This window comes from Maudiozyma barnettii, assembly GCF_903064755.1.
Source record: "Maudiozyma barnettii strain CLIB 1767 genome assembly, contig: KABA2_03, whole genome shotgun sequence".
In the NCBI taxonomy this organism is placed as follows: Eukaryota; Fungi; Ascomycota; class Saccharomycetes; order Saccharomycetales; family Saccharomycetaceae; genus Maudiozyma; species Maudiozyma barnettii.
Genome location: NW_024545240.1, coordinates 1368314 through 1390580, shown reverse-complemented (window position 1 = coordinate 1390580; position 22267 = coordinate 1368314). Strand labels below are relative to the sequence as shown.

Sequence of the window (22267 nt, the reverse complement as noted above, 5' to 3'; positions counted from 1 at the left end):
CACTTAATTGGAAAATCAGAAATAGAACAAAAATTAAATGTATCATATTCTTTTATTCAAAAGAAGATGAAAATTGAACATTAATAGCTATGTTAAAGAATGTTTTACAACCGCACAATTGTTGTTATCTTTTTTTTGCATTTGTCTTTTTGTATTTAAAATCACGAGTAAACAGTAGAATGAAATTCTTCGTCATTTAAAGCCAGTCTTGATATCAAGAATTTAAATTTGGAAATTGTTATGATTGTACGAAATTTTGAAATCATGCTTTTTTGTTTGGGCCATCTTGCTGCTTGCTGTTTATGATATCTGATAAACAGTTTCAAACGAATAATTAATAAGGCGCTCACCAAATACTGCATTGTGGACATGTTGGTTCACAGTGTTCTGGAATACCATATTGTTCCAACATATTAATTACATAAAAGAATAATGCGTACCTTAAATAACGCATAATCCATATTACCTCAAATATGGTGGTTATCCTAAAGCAAGGGCAAAAGGGAATCAAAATATGTATTCTTTGCTTTTTATTGTATGTACTAGTTATGCAAAATAAGTAAAATGGAATATAAATCATGTTTGGTTGGTTATTTGAGCCTCTTATTCTACTCTTTTCTTCATAGCTCCCCCCAGCATGACATAAGATAATTGTAGCTATTAAAGTATCAATTACAATCCATGCTATTAATACAACAGAGTTTCTACCCATTTTAATTCTTGTTAAATCAAAGAAGATGACATCATGTATATCAGTTGCGTCATGCATGGGTAATGTATAACCAATTATATAGAAGACGTTTGTTAATGCAAATGGGGGGAAATAGTTAGTGCATTAACATTGATAAAAGACATAACCCAGAGCCCTGAATACTGTGGGTAATATAAGATAAGTAAAGTTAATACATTTATTAGCACCACAGCATGCTACAATATTATAAAGTGGAAGAAAGTGAAAACCGTAGCTTCTATCTGATCGTCAAAATTTGTTCCAAAATGTGCCGAAGTATTTTTTTTTCAACTCTAATTTGGACGCTAGTATCTTTGGGTACATGAAATACTAATAAGTTATAAACAATTACCCTTGATAACTAAAAATCAATACACTAAATTATGTTTTAAAAAATATCATGAAATTGTTCGTAATCATTTTAGACTAAATAAAATAATGTAACCCATCAATTTTTTGTGCGCTGTTGTTGTTGTTTTCTCGTTTTTTGTCAACGTTGCGCGTATGGTCTTCTAATGGACCGTAACGGATCCTTTAGGCGTGTATTTAATACAAGAGTGAACTAACAACACAAAGCTAACTTATGAGACTGAGGAGGAAAAATCTTTTATAAGTGACATATCTCAAAAAAAGATCTTTATTTTTTGATGGGTTACCAAACTCTAGGATTGATGGGTTACATGTGTAAGTAAATTAATATTGTGGAGAGGCTTTAGTTCATATGGGATGAGTTAAGATTGTCCATTGAGCTTGCATGACATAAACATAAAGGAACTGTAGTTAGTACCTCAAAAAAAAAAGATTAACGAGAGGTTGTAGATTTTGAGATAGCCGCACAAAGTTTTTCTGCTTACGTGGTTTATCCTTTATTCTCTCTCTTCTGTATCGTCTACTATTTAACTATCTAACTGTAGTAATGTTAAACTGTTTCTCAATGACTAATTTCAATGTAACAATTGACAATACTACCCTGTCTTATTTGTGGAGTGAAATATTTGACTATGTAATATTTAAATAGTTCTTATTTGTTTCAATAAAGTTTTGTTTGTTTTATGTTTTTTTTAAATAATTTATCACTTTTATTGTTTTGTTTATGAAAATATATTTTCAATAAGGTAAGTCGGAGGAACTTAATAGAACAAACTGGGGAAGAATCTTGACTGAAGCGTACGATCTGTAAATAAAAAAACAATAGTGATAATAATGAAAAGTATTTGAATATTATTATATTATGTTAATAAGAATATATAAGACTTATATCTATTTACTTAGATATGTAAATATAATTTTAAAAATGAACTAATGAAATACGCACTGGTATTTTCGTTTTAATTAAATTGAAGGGGTCCAATTGGGAAAAAGTATATGATGAAAGCAACTGTTTTTATTGACATTCAAGTTCTAACATACCATATGAATTAAAGTAAACCTCACCAAATAGGTGGGTAGTAGGACCGTATGTACCATTAGCTATAACACTTGGTGATAGACAGAATTTATAGTCTTCAACCCCCTTAATAAAACTTGATACTTGTGAGACAAGTTTAGTGACATCGAAATTTTCCAATTCATTAATAATTGTACCAATATCAGTCTCACCTTCCTTCACAACATATGAGATCCAATTGACAACGTTTTTGACACCATCTTCAGCTTCTTTAAATACAGGAATACCTGGTGTAATACTAGAGATTTCCGCTGCTAATTTAGTAAAATTTGTTGAACCAATTTGCGCAGCAATATGGGTACCAACGTTAGTCTCAAAGTGAATGATACCACCAACTAAGCTTTCAACACTCGTAACTAAGTCAGCAGCAGTTGGATTATATAACCCTAACAAAGTAATACCAGCGTCATTTAGAATGCTAGCCACATCAGTGACAACATTAATACCATCGGAAATAATTCCATTAACAACTGGGCCATTATCAGTATTATCAACAGCAACAGTGGCAGTTGCAGCAGCATTAATGGTGACGGTAGTAACAGTTGGTGTAACGTCAACTGGTGGTGTACCTTTTCCAATTGCTGAGATACCAGTTAGTACAGTAGCAACAACAGATTCACCTAGACAGACCAATGGGTCTGCATTGGTGCAAAGAGTTTGAACAGAACCTGCCCAATTAGATATGTCAGTTGCGGTTAAATCGAAATACCAACCAGTGTTACCTAATTTAATGGTATCTCTTTTCAACAAAGGATAAGTTAAAGCAGTTGAAAGTATAGAAAGTAAAGCGATTGTTTTAAAGTTAAGTTTTGAAAATGTAAACATATTTTTTGTTATTTTTTGTGTTGTATTATTTTTTGTTGCTTAATGAAACCTAAAAGAATAAAATATTGAAACAAAATTTGGAAATGATGTATTGAGAATTTTGCTCATTTATATACATTTTATGATAAGAAGAGATATCAAAACTCATGGTAAGATATTTTAAACCAACCAATTAGTCATTCAACTTCTTATCAGTAAAAGATAATAATGCGAACATAGGTAGAACTTTACACCATTTGAAAATTAATAAGTTAATTCATCAATATCACCATAAAATGTGACAACTAAAGTCTATCACTCCCTAATTTTCTCATCTCGGCAGTTTCCGTTAATGACCATAATAGAAGTAATAACAGAAAGTTTATTTCCATTCTAAGCATTAATTACACCTTAAAAAACAAAAAAATGATACTGGTGTACCTTCCTAGCACGTGTAGGTCCACATATCTATAGGTGAACGAATCGACTAGGCTAAAAAGTACATGAACAAACCAACAATCTGCCACATCACCAGGATGATGAATGATAAAACAAAAGAATACCAAATATTTTAAAATTCCCCCGCAACCACAGCTCAAGTTCTTTGCCCCTAACTTAGTATACTAAATAAAGACAAAGAGACCCTCTCTCTCATTCCGTTAACGGCATACCACAATACACTATTATCTAATTCAATTTAAACTGATCTAATCAGTAACATTCTCTTGGATTGTTTCAAAGTTAGATCTTACAGACGCAGAACAAGCGGTATCCCGGTTTCACTAAAATAGATAGACAGGGTTTCAGTTGTTAAAATAAGTCAAATTTGATAAACGTCGTTTGTTCTACGCATATTTCTCAGTAGAAGAATGATTCAAATCTGTAAAGCCGATTTCGGCGAATATTTTCTATGCGCGGGATTGGTTAAAAACAATATTAACGTTTGAAATTAGTGCAAGTGGTAGGGAAGACAACGGAGAGGGATTGGAAATGCAATATCCCGAGAAGAATGTTTCAAAACTTTAGATAAAAAGCCAATTGAGATTCAATAGAGAAAGCCATCAGAACTGTGAGGCCAAAGGTTTCTGCTATTTATTGTAACATGTAGATGTGTATCGCTTATCTCTTATCAAACGGCTTCCATCACGTAGTTTGTTTATGTTTCAAGATTTGATACGGAACAGAACATTCATTAGGTCATACTTTGTTAGAATCAGTAATTAATTGCATTTCCTGTGTTCTTTCCAGAGTTCGAAGTCGAAAAAAGTATCATCAACGATGCCTAATCTGCACGTGGATGTAACATAATGTTTATGAATATCTTTTTGTTATCACCCTCATATTACGTTGTTACTCTGATTGGTACGATAATATCATTTTTCAAGATAAAGTTATCTTATCTTTGTTCTTAAACGTAACCAAAAAATAATACAGTCATTAACATAATTGAATCAATAATGATTGGATTTAAAAGGAAAATGGATATAGAACGTGCAAACATAATTGTGTAGAATTTAAAGACAAATATGTGATAAATATGTTGAAGGTTTTTTTTTGGTCTACTAATAGACAAATATATGATGAAACTATGTTTTATCTATTGTTTCAATTTTTTGCTGAAACAGAAAATGATACGTCTTGTGCAAACATGTCCAATTTTATAATACACCCCCTTGCATGAGTCACATTAGAGAAGAACAATTCTCAATTGAAGTGATCTTAATTAAACTGGTAATCATTCGTTGTATCACGTGTTGGAACCTTATACGTATCTTCAGTGGTGATTGGAAAGTTCATGACACCTATAAGTATAAACTACTACAACCAAAGTCAATAGGTGGTGATGACATTATACATTTTATGTGATGGTCACCCAAGAAGTTTATATTATTATCAGATAATTAAACATTTATGTCTAGTTAAAGCCTAGTTAAAGCCTAGTTCTGTTGTTGAAAGCTGTGTACCTGTTATTTATCAATTAATAAATTTGTCTTAGCAATGTACACAAGTATTCTTCAAAGAAACTACGCTTGATATGTGAAAGTGGTTGTATATTTAATTATCTCTGCAAAAAGTCTAACATATAGCCTAAATAGTCAAATCAAAGATACATATAATATGATATGATATGATATGATATGATATGATATGATATATTAATATTAGTATTATGATTATAGATTTTATGTGTATTTGGAATATCTACTATGGTATTTGTTATTATGATTATTTATAGGAGATAGAGATAGGGACGAGCAGTGAGAAACGTACAAAAACAAATTATGAGTACTTTCGTTTTAAAAATTAGATCACTTGGTTTCTTCATCTGTCTTACGATGGAAGACCTTATCTAGGTATCCATATCTCTTCTCTTCAATATGTGTGACGTCATTTCCATCATCAGATTGAATTTCACTCTCGACATCAGATAATGCAACGGTGTCGGTTAATTTGTAATCTCTTAGAAGTAATGCAGCACCAACCAAAGGTATACAGAACACTAGACCTACAATACATAGGATCTTTTGAACGTGTCTGTATGATTTGACAAGAACCTCTCTTTCGGGGGTCCCCCAAGTATAAACAGTGATGAAGGTGAATGGAGAACTGTAAGCTTCAGCAGCCAATGTAGCGTTTGAGATACCTCTTTCGATTTGTTTTGGTAGAACTTGAGTCCAAATGGCACCGGAGACACTACCACCAACAGCAGCACCAACGTTATATGAAGCCAAGTACAATGCAGTGATGACGGCCAATTTTTGATGAGTCTTGGCCGAAGCTTGGATGGAAGCTTGAGTGGTATATGTGAAGAAACCAGCACCGAAACCTAATAGACATAGAGAACCAATGATACCGGAGTGAGCACCTGAGTTACCTCTGAATTGGACCAATAGACCGAAGGCAACAAACCAACAGCAACAACCGAATAAGATGAATGGTTTAGTTCTCTTGAATTTGATAATGAAGAAACCTAAAATGGTACCGGTAATGACGGAGACAAATGAATACAATGAAGTGATTCTTGTGGCTGCCTTAACAGATTCATGGACAGCAACAATTAAAACTGTATACATGTAGTCACCTTGCATGTACCAGATAAAATCGATTAAGAAACCTATAATTAAAGCAGAGTAAATACCTCTGTCCTTGATCAAAGAATATGGCGTAATTGGATATTTAGCAAATTTAACTTCCCAAACGATATACAGCGGTAGAGAAACAACCCACCCTAGCACTTCAGGAACAATAATATGAGCAGTCTTCCATTCAGTGTTGATACCACCAGCTAAAGTGAATGGAATCAAGATCAAACCGAATGTAATAGCGACTAATAATAGACCAACGAAATCCAATTTCCATAGGAACAATTCAATGACAACGTAATCCCAGAATTCACGAAGAGATTTTGGAACCTTGATTTCTTCTTTCATTAATCTGTCACTGGCATTCTTCTTAGCCAAATATCTCATATGGAAATGACATAAGACCAATGGAATACAACTCAATGGCAAGATAAATGCCCACATACCAATACCCCATTTCCAACGAGTACCTACCGCAGCTGTAACGTTACCACTAATCCATGTATTGATAATGAATGGTGTAGCTGGTATGAAGGATGCTAATAATCTGTAGTTCAAATTAGAGAAATCTGCAGCAATTAATTCAATGATCAATATAACACCTGTAGTACCAAGTTGATACAAAGATGCACCAGCAGCAAATTTAGATACTGTAGTGGCTTGTGATTCAATAATAGTACCTACAACATAGAACATGACAGCAACAAACAATAATGGAACACGACCCCAAATATCAGATGCTCTAGCAAACCAAACTTGACCTGCAGCAGCAATGACAGCTTTGATACAGTTGACAGTTGACAAAAGAGAATGTTGTGCGTAAGAAGAAGTTGCATACGCTTGGAAAGTGTATCGAATGTTACCGTCTAGACCGTAAGCGTAAGCGATTAAGAACAACGAGAAGAATAACATTGCTCTATAGACTGGTTGCTTGTATTGTTCGGAATAAACTTTAATGTTATTGACACCAGCGTCCTTCAACGAAGAAGCTTCACCATCAGCCAAAGAAACTTCTGACCTTGTGGTATTTTCCTTTTTAATGCTCTCTAGGGAGACACTGTCAGATACTTGCTTCTCAGATACTTGCTTGTTAGAATCCTCTTCAGCAAAATCCATATCTTTTATGTTTTGATATCACTAATTATCGTTAGTTTGGTCTATATATTGAACTTTAACAAGAGATATAAATTAGAAAATAGAAAGTAGATAATTCCAATTCCAATTTAATAAAACAATGATCAATTTTAAGTTCTTTATATATCATTTGAATTAAACAACTGAAAAGAAAAGAAAGAGACCCTCGGTCATCGCAACAACTTTTTCACTAACTTTTCAATTTAATAGAAAAGATCATTCATTTGTCAATTACACCTCCATTCAATGCAACCGATGAGTTTACAAATATAGTAATTGGCCAAGAATACAGTCTATCCTATAACCTTTAAAGAGGAAATTTTTCACTTTTAGCCATCGTTCATTTTTTTTAATCAAAGTATAGCCATAGTGGTCTACAATGAATTTTATCATCGCTAAACAGAAAAAAAATAAAAAAATAAAAAATGTTAAAAGAAGGTGCACTTTTAGATATTTCATGCATGAGGCTAAAGAGAGAGAGAGAGAAAAGGAAGAAGAGCAAACAGCTGAGAATGATGTAAATAGAGCAACACCCATATAATGGAATAGTATACACTGCAAGGTTTGTAAGCAGCCTTCTGTCTGTCTCTTAATGTATGTATTGCTAGTAGCAACAAATACCAAGAAAGAAATAAGAACAACTATCTCGAAAGAAGCGGGGGAGGGGTGCACTTGCAGAGGCAGACATAAAGTCGGCAGACTTTTATGGACGCTTCATTTGAGAAACAAGGTGTATTCTTTGGATTCTTGCATATTTTTCTTAAACATCTATACAAGTTCCAACAAGGCTTGAAGGGTAATTCAAAGCGTTAAACAAACCATTCTCGTTTACCAATAAATTAGATTCTTTCGGAAGGCACTATTGTGGTACGACATATAGAGAACTACTTCTATTACACATCGGAATTGTTAATGCCCTTCGAGTTTTGTGATTTACGTGCAGAGCCCGTTTAAAATTGAAATCATATTCTATTTCTCTTTTTTTTTGCTCTTTCTTTAATTAAGTAGGTTTTCATTGGATAAGAGGCCTATATGTATGACTCTCGGTGATACCTGATTCTTAAAACCTAATAGGGTTTATTGAGATATGAAAGGAACACCCTGGGATTTGCTATGAGTGTCCGGCTGAATGGCTATTGATACATATATATTTGTAAATCGTTTGGCTCTTTTCTCTCTCTCTTCCACTGCCATAACTTGTTTCTTTAGGGATAAAGGAAATATTTCATAGATTATCAAAGTGGCGTATTACCATTATATCTAATAATTCAGATATTCACAAATGGTGTAAAAACAAAACAAAAAATGTTTGATGTACATGAAAGAACATCTCAGGCTGGTTTTCTTTGGTTTAAAACAACTATGATAAAAAAATTAAGATGTATACAGAAACAATCTTGGTAGCTGGTAATTAATTGTTTTATTTATTTGTGGTTAATATAAGATTTACCAGAATTGTATTTAATAGTACTTTTCTACTTTACTTATTGATTGGGTTAACTTTGCTTTGCCACATGAACATTTAACAAAATGACAGCAACCTATTGCTAATTTTATCAGCATCGATTTCAAACAGGGGCAAGATTGTTTTATGACCACTCATCAGTACCATTAAAGGACTTATAACCAATACTATCTGGTTAAGCCTTGGCTATAAAACAATTTATCTTCCTAATAGTTGCGCCTCCAATACACTATAATATATGAGAGAACCACCGAAATATTTCACGATGACTTTTTTGTCACTTCGCCTCTCAGTTTCGAAGCCCCCGAGGCGCAGATTTACATATTGCCATATTTGGGATTCAAAGGTCTAAGCATCGATGACTTCGAAGATAGAAAAACGACACACTCTGGGAAGACTCAATCCATTCTTTATTGTTTGTTTACTGATATTAGAATGGGATAGGCAGTATTGGCTGTTGTTTTGCCATGTCAGGTCTTGGGACAAGGTGTTTTTTATTTTTTTTTATTTTTTTGCTTTGCTTAGTGTCAAAATGTTGCTGTGTTTTCCTAATATGGAATACCATTACCTTTATTGGAACAAAGAGCAAAGGAAAATGACATCAGACCAGATAGATGAGTATATTTTTCAAGTTTTTTTCTTACTTGTTTTGCAGGCAGACTACGCGAAGGATCTACGTTCTTAAGTCCATTATGGTCTTATTAACTCCATCAAGATGGCTTTGACTAAGTAATTCTTGACGCACTTATATCATTCTCATTTGCAATCGATGTATTTTGTAGTAGGCATTTGGGAACGAAAATGAACTCAAAATGAATCTGAAAGTTCTAGTTATATAATTAGCTATTTTTAGTTTCATGGTTTAATTTTCCTCTTTGACTTTGGTTACGTTTCAACGATTATTAGTTTTTTATTTTTAAATTCAGTAAAAAATTGCCAAAAAATATCTTAACGTTTAAAGATTCTCATAATAGTGATATTCTGATGTATTATGTCAAACTCAACTACTATCACTACGGAAGAGTTATATGGATTTTCACCAAACCACGGCGCTGCTGTGTTCTTCACCATAATTTTCTCCTGTGTCACAGTCTCTCAATTTGCTCTATTATTTATCCATGCTAAGAAGAATAAATTAGCAACTCATCTAGATTATCATTTGGAAAAACCTGAAAGTTTGGTTTTATCTAATTATCTTTCGTTATCCCTGTTTTATATTCCGTTGGTATTAGGTGGTGTCTGCGAAATTATAGGGTTTATCACAAAATGCATATCAGCATTTTCTTATTCCAATCTAAACTCGTTCATTGCCCAGAGGGTCTGTATTCTAGTGGCACCTAATTTGTTTATGACCACAATGTATTTGGTCTTCGGAAGATTAGTTCAATTGATTAACATAAATGATAATTTATTGTTTTCAGAGATAGTTAACAGGCGTCTATTTGTCACAGGTAACTTAGCTGGATCTATCTTACAAGGTGTCGGTGGTGGTATCTCGAGTAATGGTACTCAATCAGATTACGAAAAAGGTAAGAAACTGTTGCTTGCAGGTTTGTTTGTCCAATTGGGGATATTTATTATCTTTGTCCTAAGAGAATTTTTCTTGTTTAAGATTATTAAGAATGGGGACAACAACATTGCCTACAATACAAAAAAATGGAGGACTCTAAACCTGGTATTATTAGCCAGCGGCATACTAATCATGCTTAGATCTATTGTCAGATTGGTCGAAGTCTTTGAAGGAAGCACCAGTCCAATACTAAATCACGAATGGTTTGGGTACGTTTTCGACTCCTTACCGATGTTGGTGCTGATGGTGTTGTATGCCATGACAACTCCGATATGTTCACTATACCATATCCAAGCAGAAACTGTTGAATTCTTACAAAAGGACTACGTTTAGTTTCTCGAATGGGTCCATTTATATTTTTTTTGACTTTCTCTCCCCACTCAACAAAAATGTATAGTTGCGTACATGCTTATAATTATTAATAGTAACATTTAGATCTAAACTACCACCCTAGTAACCACAAGGTTATCACCACGACGGACTTTATTCGAAATCGTTTCCAGTCATTGCCTCAATTTGAGTCCTCTTTGTCCTTGATAAGTAACTGTATCCCCTTTGGGGCAATGAGTCGTGGATCGCATCACTTCTCTTTTTATTCTGCGTATGTTTCTGCGTTGATGAGATATTAACGTCATGCCAAAAACGCGTTTTGCTTTGTTAATGGTAACAGCGAAAGTGACCAAAAGGGAACAGACGATGACTATCTTCCTTTTAAAATGGTTAAAATGGACTCTGTAGCTTATTTAGTTAATGGTTTGGGTCTTTTGGAATAAATTGTCGATGAAAGATCATTTATATACTTATATATGTATATATATATATATAAGGCATTGTGGTGATGAATGTGTTTCTCAATCAATTATCTATAATGGTTCTTTTATGAATGCTCAATACTATCGATAGAACAACAAGGAAAAAAAGACATATAAACAACAAGAATGCATTTGCAAAATATAGTGGCCGCTGCCTCTATTTTGTACTATCTATCTTCTGTACATGCTTGGTCTCCAACAGACAGTTATGCACCAGCTCAAGGTTCATGTAATGGCAATACTAATTTGGTTAGAGAAGCCAACGGCCTTTCTTCAGCCGAAACAGAGTGGTTAGCCAAGAGAGAAACTAACACCAAAGTCGCTTTAAAGAAATTCTTAGAGCGTGCAACTAAAGATTTTGCTGATAACTCTATTGTCAGCGAAATTTTCAGCTCTGCGACTCCTAGAGCAGGTTATGCTTCCTGTGGTGGTGGTTACAGAGGTACTTTCATCGACGCAGGTATTGCCGCAGCTATGGACGAAAGAACCGTGGGTGCCAATGAACATGGTCTAGGTGGTCTATTACAAGGTATGAGTTATATGACTGGTCTTTCTGGCGGAACTATGTTTACCTCAACACTGTTATTCAACAATTGGACATCTGTTCAAAATATTGTTGACCAGATGAATGATGGTGATAACTCCATTTGGGACATATCTGTATCCCCATTGGCTTTAGCAAGTTCTAAAGACACCACTACCCAAAAGATGTTCGGTAGCATCTTGAGTGCTATTAAAGAAAAATACGATGCTGGGTTTGATGTAACGTTAGCAGATGTTTACGGTTTATTCACAGGTTACTATCTATACCCATCTTTGCCAGATGGTGGTGCTACTGCCTTGTGGTCAGATATCCAAGAGATGGATACATTCAAGAACGGTGAAATGCCACTGATCATTGAATTATCAAGTGCCGAAAAGACAGATGAAACTGCTGTTTCCCTAGGGTCCACAGGGTTTGAAATTACTCCATTTGAGTTCGGTTCCTGGGACCCTACCGTCAAGGCATTCACTGACATGAAATACTTGGGTACCGAAGTTTCTAACGGTATTCCAACTAATGAAGACCAATGTATCACAGGTTTTGATAACGCAAGTTTCTTATCTGGTGCATCTTCCAATATTGTTAATTACATTTACTACCAGGGTAATGCTATGTACCGTTCCGTAGTGACAACTCTAAGGAGTAAATTCCTACCTAGTAACTCTACTGTAGATCGTATCGATGTCAATATTATTAGACCAAATCCATTCAAGGACACTGACTTTTATGAAGGTTCTGATAACGAACTGATCGACATGGATGGTCTTTACATGGTTGATGGTGGTTTTGGTGGTCAAAATATTCCATTCACCCCATTAATGAGAAAGGAGCGTAACTTAGATGTTGTCTTTGCTTCAGACACGACTTTCAATACCGCAGATATTTGGCCAACTGGTTCCTCTTTAGTTAATACATATACTCGTCAATTCATGGCTATCGGTAAGACCGACGCTTTCCCTTACGTTCCCGATACTGAAACAATGGTTAACTTAGGTATTAACAAGAATCCAACTTTCTTTGGATGTGACTCCTCAAATTTGACTGATTTAGCTTACATCCCACCTTTAGTAGTCTACTTACCAAATAGGGCTTACAGTTTCAACTCAAACATCACCACCTGGACTTTAACTTACACGAAAGAGGAACGTCTAGCAATGATTCAAAACGGTTTCGAAATTGCCACTAGAAATAATTTTACTGACGATCCAGATTTCTTAGGTTGTGTTGGTTGTGCAGTCATGAGACGTAAACAAGAACAATTGGGTCTTGAATGGCCAAGTGAATGTGAACAATGTTTCCAAAGATACTGTTGGAATGGTACTATTGCCCAATCAAAAAACAGTTCTTCTGATAGTACTCCAGATACTAAGAATGATGTTCTACCAGAAACAGTTGATGTCTCTTCTATAGTAATCAATCAATGTACTGGTGATGACTGTTACAATACTATCCACACTGCTACATCCACCACAGTTACTTGCCATGAATGTGAAAAAAGCAAGGCTGCGCCATCTGCCTTATTCACAACCACTACTGTTGAATGTGAGGAATGTCAAGAGGGTAATGCGCAAGCTACTTCTACAGTTGAGTGTGAAGAGTGCGAAGAAGAAGTACAAAATGGTAAACACAAGTACACCACTGTTACATCTCTATCAACTACTACTGAATTTTGTGAATTTTGTGAAGAAGCTCAGGCAACCACTACGGCAGGAAAATACTCTAACGGTTCCAACGATAATGAAAATGGTTCTAACGGTTCCAACAGTCATGCAATTGGTTCTAACACTTCTAACAATATAATTAAATCTTCTACCTCAAGTCCAACTATCTTACAAGTTACCACAGGTGTACCAACATATTCTGTTATGAGTGTTGTACTAAATGAAAACATCGGTAACTCTATTGAATTGAAGGGATTCGCAACCGTTGTCGCTCTAATGGCTGCAATGATTGGTATTTTCTAATTCAATAGTTCTGACAACTTACGTAGTTTTTTTATAAATTTATTCGGTTATATTTTTTTGTAAAGACATGAAATAAATAATATCTCATTCAAGTCCTCGTTGTTAAACGTTTCAAAACAACTATGTACTAGGTGTTGCATAAAATATGTTATAGTTGATGCATTTTTTTGTGTGCCTAATATGTCGATATTGCCTTATTTCTGTTGTTAGTTGAAGTGTTTAATACCATATAAAGTTTCTTATGCGCATAACGTGCGTCTCCATATCGGAGGCCTAACTGAATAAAATTTCTGTTCCACCAAATACATAACCAACAAGAATAACCAAGTATGAAAAAACAGATAATTTCGGTTGACTCTTGTCAGCATATGTCACGATATATGATCCATAGAGCTCTGTATTTATTATCCGGAAGTTTTGTCCAGAATGAATTATTTTTTACCATATAAAGATAGTTGACTTCAAACATCTAACATGAATTAAATGAAATTCGATACCTTTCATTTACTGGAAATGACAACAAGAGAAAGCTATAAGTCAACCAACAATGTCTTATAATACCGTGAAAGTCAATTCGCCAGCACCATATTTTTGTCTTAACAAAAATAATGAACAACCTGAGGTTTCAGTTATTACAGGTAGAAAATGGAATGTTCAAACTAAAATCGAGAATGATATTAAAGTGTTGACATCCCATAATTGTGAATCTACTACCTGTCTAGCCTATTATTCCATTGGGAAGACATTAATCCCTACCCCAATAGAATCCTTAACAGATTCCATGGTAGTTAAAGGGGGCTTCATCAAATTAGATTGTCCAACTAATGAACAGATTCAGATTCTTGAAAAGAAAATTAAAGATGATAAGAAATCAATGGAGCCGATCATTGTTATGATATCAGATGATTTAGGTTCCGTTATTTTTGAACAATTAAATTTAGTTTCAAAAGTTGCTTCAAAAATTGAACTACTAGTGGTGGATTTGTCTGTTTGTTTGGAGCACTCGAATGTTTCCCCTCAATCATTGAACACAATTGAAAATTTACTTCAAATATTACAAGAAGCTTTACCAGAAAACATTATTAAGAATATACTAGTTCTCAATACAAATTTTGGTGCACATGGCAGTGTACTGTATTTGGGGAACACAGGTGACTCTTTTAACCTCCAATCCAATACTTCTGATATTCTTGACCCATCTTCGGTAGCTACTTCAGTTATAGCCAATCGTTCTCATGGATATGAAATCAACGAATCTGTATATGGTGCTATTGAATTTGTTCAAAACTCCTATTTACTTGGATTGAAGTCAGGCCAACCAAACTACATGTACAACATTGAACTTCCACTAAATCATATGCTAAAAGATGAATGTTTTGAAGCACAAAAGATGCGTATTTCAAAGCTTGTGAGATCACCTAATCCAATTGAGGAAGATTTTTTCGAATATTTGATTAATCATATGTTAGTAAAACCTCATTGGCAATCCTATGTCAATCACGACTTTGTGAAACTAATCGCCGATGGTACTTTAGATATCAACAAATTTAGATTTTTTATTGAACAAGATTACTCATATTTAGTTGATTACGGAAGAGTTCATTGTATCGCTGGCAGTAAAGCTCCAAAATTAGAAAATATGGAGGAAGAATTGGTGATTGTTGGAAGAATCCGAGATGAGATGGCTCAGCATGAAAAGAGATTAAAGGAATATTTTGGCGTTACCGACAATTCTTTTTTTAAGAATATCAAAAGAGGTCCTGCATTGAATAATTACTCAAGGTATTTTAATGATATTGCAAAGAGAGGTACTTGGGAAGAGTTAGTAGCTGCGTTGACCCCGTGTATGATGGGTTATGGAGTTGCCGCTCTCAAATATAAGGGGAAAGTAACAGCCAAGAAAGGAAGTCTCTATGAAGAATGGATCGATATCTACTCTTGCGCCGGTTATGAAGATGGTATGAAGATTGGCCAAGGCCTGTTAAACCATATTGCCAGAACAGCTGCACCTGACCAGATAGAGAGATTGGTAAGAATATACGGTGAGGTGTGCGCCCTTGAGACCAAATTCTGGGATGCTGCATTGGCTTATTAGTTATATATATCTATAAACTGAATTCCCTAAAACTTTGTAGAATATACATAGATCATTTTTCCATCTTCTTTTAATAGAAACTATATTTAATATTTTATGTAATAGAAATACATTTATTAGACATCTCTATTAATAAATACGGAAAGGTTTGGGGATATAAGGTTCTTCTAAATAGTTTAATTCTTCTTCTGTAAAGGTTACATCCAGTGCCGCCAAGGCATCATCGACTCTCTCCATCTTATTAATGCCGACAATAGGGAAGCAGCCTTTAGAAGAAACCCATGCAATAGATAAAACAGCCATCGATATTCCCTTTTTCTTTGACAATTCTTCAACACGGTTAACTATCTCTCTATCCGCAGGAGGTAAATTAGGTAAATCCCAAGCTCCGATAACCCTATCCTTAACAAATCTATCTGTCTTTGTACCTAATGGTCTTGTTAAGATACCACGACAATTTGGAGACCACGGTGTCAATGCAATATTATGCTTCTTACAGCTTATATTTAAGTCGCGTTCATCTTCCCTGTATAATAAGTTATAACATGACTGCATATTTACAAATTGATACCAGCCATATTTCTCTGCTACAGCTTGCATTTCAACAAATTCGGTAGGTAACATTGAAGATGCCCCAATGTATCTAACGTCACCGGAGTCAATAACATCATTCAGGGCCTTCATTGTCTCCTTGATTGGGGTGTCGTAATCAAACCGATGGATCTGTAAGACATCGATATATGTTCCCAATCTTTCGACTGCATTTTTGACACCGGCCAGAATATGTTTACGTGATAAACCTTGTTGATTAATCAAATTTAAGGCATAATTTTCGTCATTAGAACCTGTACGAGTCACTGCAACAGATTCATCCATTGGGAAAAACACTTTGGTCATGATAATTACTGTTTCTCTTTTAATATTATATGTTTTTAAAAATTCACATAATAATCTTTCACTAGCTCCATTAGAATAGACGTCAGCGGTATCAAAAGTACGCAATCCATGATCATAACAATATTTCAAAATGCTGAATATTTTTTCTTTATCATCTTCAACCCATGAAGCCCAATCTTTTGAGCCATAGGACATGCATCCTACGATAATTGGAGATACTTTGATACCTGTACCACCAAATCTAACTTGTTTAGCTATTTTAGTAGGCATAGTTGTTGTTTTTTGGAGTGATTTCTTTCTAATTAGTCTTGGAAGTTCTGTAGTTTAGAATCAATTAAAAAAAGGTTGAGTAATTAAATATATTTATTGTTGTAAAAAGAACATTATATAAACAAAATGTTCAAAAGGAATTCAATTTCAAGTAGTTGTTGTTTTGATAAAGAAGTTAAGTTCAGGGGGATATAGTTCCTTGTTCCTTGTACTGTTGGTTCGGCCGAAAATTCAGCAGATCATACTGCATATATTGAGTTTCACTAGCATGTTACGTACTTTCTCGTGAACTTGTGGACTTGTAAATAGGAATAAAACAAAAAGTAATCGTAAGATGTGTCGAAGAAGCAAACGTGAATATTTTGATTCCAAATATAATACTGGTATTATTATTTAATTATAGTGTGTCTGTGAACCTATAGGCCACGTGACACACATACTCCGTTTCGGCCGAAAGACACTCCTTTTTCGTTAATAATATCGGATATAGAAGGCCAAACTTACCAGTAGGCAAAGAAAATAAAATAAGAGATATAGTTTATTAAAATAGGGATATTGTTATTTTTATTAATTTTAATTAATTAAATAGTATGAATAAATAGTTATATGAGTATGCAAATGCAAATGCGGGAGGTTAGAGGAGTGTAAGTGAGAAATGACCAAATCTCAATGCTAGAAAGAATGACGCTGAATGGTATTATTATATGTAGCTCAATAATATTGTTTTTGGTCGATTTTTCTTTTAAAACCTCTTTAGAGCTTTTTGATTCTTAGAAAAAGCTAAATAATTGTTTGCATTTCTATTCTTCAATGGATAAAAATTCTTGTTTGAAGAAGTAACAGTCACCGCAGCAGGCCTTATAGATCTATTGATGGAAGTAACAGTCGTAGTTTTATTGCTGCTGTTATTAGAGTTATTATTTGTTTGTCTGGATCTGTGACTCTTTGAACAAGCTCTTGTTAAAAGCAACGGTTTTCTTGTAGATGATGCTTGTTCTCTTTGGTTACGGTTGAAAGGAGAACGTAGGGCTCTTGAGTCCTGTTCATTTTCCATCTCAATGAAGAATTTTTCAAAGGAAGAGGATACAATTGATGATCTCATCATCATATTGTTGCTGTTGGCAGTAGTAATATTGGAATTCATTATATCTATTGTTTGGGAGAGCGTAGTGATGATTAGTTAAGTCAATTACTATTGTAGTAGTATACTTGTTTGTTTGTACTTATTATTTTTATATATCTTTTAGTAAGTGAAAACAAGAACAGAAAAGAATTCTAATAGCCTAATATCCCAGCCTTTATATATACATATTTTTTCAATTACTTTATTAGCTCACCTTCTTGTATGACATAAGCATGATTATTAATCCAGGATATATGTAGCCCCTCTCTCTATTGGGTATGTGAAAATAGGCACATACATACATACATACATAACTATCAAAAGACGAATATCTCCTCTCACGCGCACTATTAGCTCATCTCCTCCGCTGACTAAATTTTCTTACTAACAAAAATTCCGAAAAAGAGAGGAGGAGGCGCATATATTGCTCCGTTCTCCGTTCTCTATCTCTACCTGTAAACCGCTACTATGTAATAATGCACTTATTTGTCTTCCGTCCGAACTGCGGGTCCCGGATTTTTGTAAAGACAAACCGAATGAATTCGGACGAGAAGAGAAAATTTTTCACTTTTTGTTTTTTGCTTCGAGGGAGAACAGTTCAGGTTGAGCCAATTGGCAAATAGAAGTTATGCATCTTGGAGGCAGAGAGCAGAACAGTGGGGCTACCACCGTCAAAACCCACGTTGAAAATAGTTTAGGTAGCTAGATATGTGTGTGTGGTGACCGAGCTATTTGCCCGTCTTTCGGCCGTTCTGGGTTGGTCAGTTTTTTGCTCAACTATGTCTTTCTCTCGAGAGCAGGCAAAATTACAAATGATTATTTCATCTTCATTTGTAATGAATAAGAGACGGATTTGTTTTTTTGCATGTTGCGCAGTTTCTCCTACGTTGGATGAGGAGATAGGTGTGTATGTGAATTAAGTATCCATGTATCTTTTCTTTCTTTTTTCTCTGTGTGCTCGTAATAAACTATGTGTTACTCAATTTATTTTCCATATCACCCAAATAGTGAGTGTGAATCGAATCTCCTCTCTTGCAGTTTCTTTCCTAAATGTCTGATCGATTTGTTCGTCGCCCCTTAGTAACGGTGTCGGTATATTCCCCTCTCCCCCCTCTGTCAAATGTCTTTTAACTAAGAGCGATGCCGATCAGCTAATGCATTTTTTGATAGGAATAATAATAATAGGCTTATTTTTATTTCACAGAATGATTCGTTTTGAAAATATTGCATACGATTAATTCAGTCATTCATATATTGGACACTTAGAGATACCTTATTAAGCTAAAATTCGTATATATATTTCTGAATTTTTCGAAGGTACAACGATGTCCATTGTGGAAAATTCTGCTAATGTGGCTCAACAACGTAAGAGGAGACGGATTCCAAAATCATGTGAAGCTTGTAGAGTGAAGAAATTGAAATGTGATCGTGTTAGACCAAGATGTTCAAGTTGTATAATTAGACAAATAACAGATTGTCATTATGAAGAAGATCGTTTAGGTAAGAAAGTTAAAACAACAACAACAACAAATAGCGATATTTCTGAATGTGCAATTTCCAATATAACAACAACAACAACAACAACAACAACAACAACTTCTGGAGAGAAAGCAGTATCCAATGAAAACTTATTGGGAGCGAATGTAAACCCTTTTGCGAATGTGATTTATGTACATAGATGTCTTCCGAAAGGGAGAGTGATGGTACAAGGTCCCACTTCATTGAAATCATTTGTAGCAAATATTCATCCTCCATTTACAGAGAAATTCGAACAATTGTGGAGGAAAACAGAACCTGAAAGATTGTTATGGCAGGATGAAAATAAGGAAATAAATGGACAAACAAATCCTTTAAAAAACACAAATGGACCGTTGTTAGGTTCCGAGACAAGTCTCCTAGAGTTATGTTCTAGGTTACCTGAGTATCATGTTCTTTTACAAAATATGACTCAATTCTTCTCAGGAAGCCCATTATATGATATAAGTACAATCTTATCGAAGAAGGATACAATGGAAATATTTTATACTTCTTTTATTCCCGATGGGACAGTATGGAAATTCCAAGATAGATTGGTTAAAAAAATTGGAATGCCTGTAGGGGTACATCATTATCAACTAGGTGTTGTGTTAATGATTAATAGATTGGTTCATTGTAAAGAAAATATCGATCCTATGGTGGAAGTTTTTTTAAACAATTTGGAACATCAAAGCCAAATGAATGGATCGTTCATGGTGCAATGTCAATTCTTATTATTACGCTGGTATCATAGAAAACTTTATTTCACTAAGATTGATGATGTCAAGCTATTAAACCTTGTGAGTCGTATAGTAGATACCTCAATGAATTTAGGTTTACAACTTGACATTGAAAAGATTTACTCAGGGGATAAAAATTTACAAGTGTTTAAAAATATGTGGTATTGGATCCAATTTGCAGATTTAAGTATATCATTCCAATTTGGTAGACCACTGAAGATTAGTGCAGTAGTTTATAAGAATTTCCCATATAATAATAATGAAGAATCCAGTTTCATTAAAAAATTGCATAGATTCTTGATGACAGTTAGAGAACCTTATGATTCAATTTATGATCAATCAGTAAATCCGAATCTTCTTTCTGCTTGCGAACAATTAACTCAGTTCCTAACCATTGAATTTCCGAATATTTCCAAATATTTTGAAGACCCTTTCGATTGGAAAATTGCCATTAGTGAATTAAGAATTTTAACATTAACTCTTGGTATTCTAATTGCCATGTACGGTCTTCGATTTAAGATGATAGGAGAAAGAACACTTAAATTGAAAAATGATTTTACTCAAGTGACATTGGTATCATTTAAATTAATAACAGACATGTTAGAATATTGCTGGCGTTATGATAATGAATTTTTCCCAACTTTGGTAACTTCATCTAATTCGTTAACACCATTTTTGACCTCTGCAATTTCCTTATCTGAAGGGTTATTCCAAAGAGCGCATATGAATTTTATGAGTTTAATATATTACAAGATTACATTGTTTAAAGATGGTCACTTCAGACTATACGATCTTCAATCAATTGATTGGGATTTGTCCACATTAGAGACACGTAATGATAAAAGTATCACTATACATACAGCATTCGAATTATACACGGAGATATTTTCTCGTTGGCGTAAACCGGCTGCTATAAATATGAAAAGTGTATTAAAGAGATCCTACCCTTATTTCTTGATGATTCTTTTGGAAAAGATCGGCAGAATGATCGTTGATAAAGTTATTCAATTTAGACAAAAATCTGAAGAAAATGTTAGAGGCACTGTAGATCCGAACGGATCAAATGTACACCTTGAAAAGGCAGATAGTGACGATGTAAATAATGGGTCTACAGATGGTGTCTCAAAGGAGAATGCTGATGGAGAAGAAGTTCCATATGATGAGACTGCATTACTTGAGGCCCAATTGAATAATCAAATATCCGACGAGTTTTGGGGAAGTTTTAATGATTATTGGGAAGAACTTCTTAAGAATGACTGCAACCAGACACAGGATTATATATAGAGTTATACACAATTTTAATAATGATGATGATGATTACGATAGATAGGCGTATAATTTAAGGATTTATATTCTTCACTTCTGTAGATGTTCTTGTTATACACACATATATAGTAGCCCTAAAAAAATAACCAAATAAATTATTTGGACTGCCTAATGTGAGCTTTGGGAGGTCCACGAGTAGAGCAAAAAAACAAATATATACGCAAAAGAAAACACGGCGGAAAAAAAATTTTCATTTCGAAGATACATTCGGATTTGTGTTATATATATAAGCAAAACTTCATACATTAGCACTAACCTGAAAGAGATTGGAAACAGTTAGCAAATTGAGTATGCCAGTCTACATGGAGTAAGCATAGTGAACAAATAGAAGTTGATGGCTTTGATCCTCTCTAGAGAGGAGGTCTAATATTAGGTATGTCGTTAGGAGACGACAACCTCTATTCGTCACAATGATTATTCTAAGTATTCATTCTACTTTTAATCTTTTAACCAAACCTTTTTGTCAGGGGGCAGTGTTCGCATTTTCTTCATTCTTAATAAAATGAGAAATTACTATACGGCTGTCTCTGTTACTGTTTTGGAAAATCAATATTATTCGTGATCCAATATTTCTTCGTTCTGAAGAGTCTCTTTTGGATTATCCTAATACTTTAGCTTCGTTCTGAAGTTTACATATTGTATTTGGGAAGAATAACGAAGATCTTTGATGAGTTGAAAAGAGACGTTTGTGACATTTATGTTGCAATGTTTACACCCTCTTTTCTTAGTAAAGAGCTTCACATTTTTC

General features: G+C 34.2%; 8 protein-coding genes across 8 annotated transcripts; 4 read left to right on the top strand and 4 right to left on the bottom strand.

The window, feature by feature from the left end:
- Positions 1-346: 346 nt before the first annotated feature.
- KABA2_03S14014 (uncharacterized protein) lies at positions 347-769 on the bottom strand (the record flags this gene model as incomplete). The annotated part of the gene is made up of 1 exon (XM_041550075.1): positions 347-769. One exon carries the CDS (start codon positions 767-769, stop codon positions 347-349), a length of 423 nt encoding a protein of 140 aa, XP_041406009.1.
- A 1345-nt stretch (positions 770-2114) lies between these two features.
- KABA2_03S13992 (uncharacterized protein) lies at positions 2115-3002 on the bottom strand (the record flags this gene model as incomplete). Its single annotated transcript, XM_041550074.1, has 1 exon — positions 2115-3002. The coding sequence occupies one exon, from the start codon at positions 3000-3002 to the stop codon at positions 2115-2117; it is 888 nt and encodes a 295-aa protein (XP_041406008.1).
- A 2288-nt stretch (positions 3003-5290) lies between these two features.
- Positions 5291-7180, bottom strand: SIT1 (siderophore transporter; the record flags this gene model as incomplete). The annotated part of the gene is made up of 1 exon (XM_041550073.1): positions 5291-7180. The coding sequence occupies one exon, from the start codon at positions 7178-7180 to the stop codon at positions 5291-5293; it is 1890 nt and encodes a 629-aa protein (XP_041406007.1).
- A 2474-nt stretch (positions 7181-9654) lies between these two features.
- Positions 9655-10566, top strand: KABA2_03S13948 (RTA1 domain-containing protein; the record flags this gene model as incomplete). Its single annotated transcript, XM_041550072.1, has 1 exon — positions 9655-10566. The coding sequence occupies one exon, from the start codon at positions 9655-9657 to the stop codon at positions 10564-10566; it is 912 nt and encodes a 303-aa protein (XP_041406006.1).
- Positions 10567-11171: 605 nt separating this feature from the next.
- On the top strand, positions 11172-13553 carry KABA2_03S13926 (uncharacterized protein; the record flags this gene model as incomplete). The annotated part of the gene is made up of 1 exon (XM_041550071.1): positions 11172-13553. One exon carries the CDS (start codon positions 11172-11174, stop codon positions 13551-13553), a length of 2382 nt encoding a protein of 793 aa, XP_041406005.1.
- A 547-nt stretch (positions 13554-14100) lies between these two features.
- Positions 14101-15648, top strand: KABA2_03S13904 (uncharacterized protein; the record flags this gene model as incomplete). The annotated part of the gene is made up of 1 exon (XM_041550070.1): positions 14101-15648. One exon carries the CDS (start codon positions 14101-14103, stop codon positions 15646-15648), a length of 1548 nt encoding a protein of 515 aa, XP_041406004.1.
- A 129-nt stretch (positions 15649-15777) lies between these two features.
- KABA2_03S13882 (aldo/keto reductase) lies at positions 15778-16815 on the bottom strand (the record flags this gene model as incomplete). The annotated part of the gene is made up of 1 exon (XM_041550069.1): positions 15778-16815. One exon carries the CDS (start codon positions 16813-16815, stop codon positions 15778-15780), a length of 1038 nt encoding a protein of 345 aa, XP_041406003.1.
- Positions 16816-19263: 2448 nt separating this feature from the next.
- Positions 19264-21477, top strand: KABA2_03S13860 (uncharacterized protein; the record flags this gene model as incomplete). The annotated part of the gene is made up of 1 exon (XM_041550068.1): positions 19264-21477. One exon carries the CDS (start codon positions 19264-19266, stop codon positions 21475-21477), a length of 2214 nt encoding a protein of 737 aa, XP_041406002.1.
- Between the last annotated feature and the right edge of the window lie 790 nt (positions 21478-22267).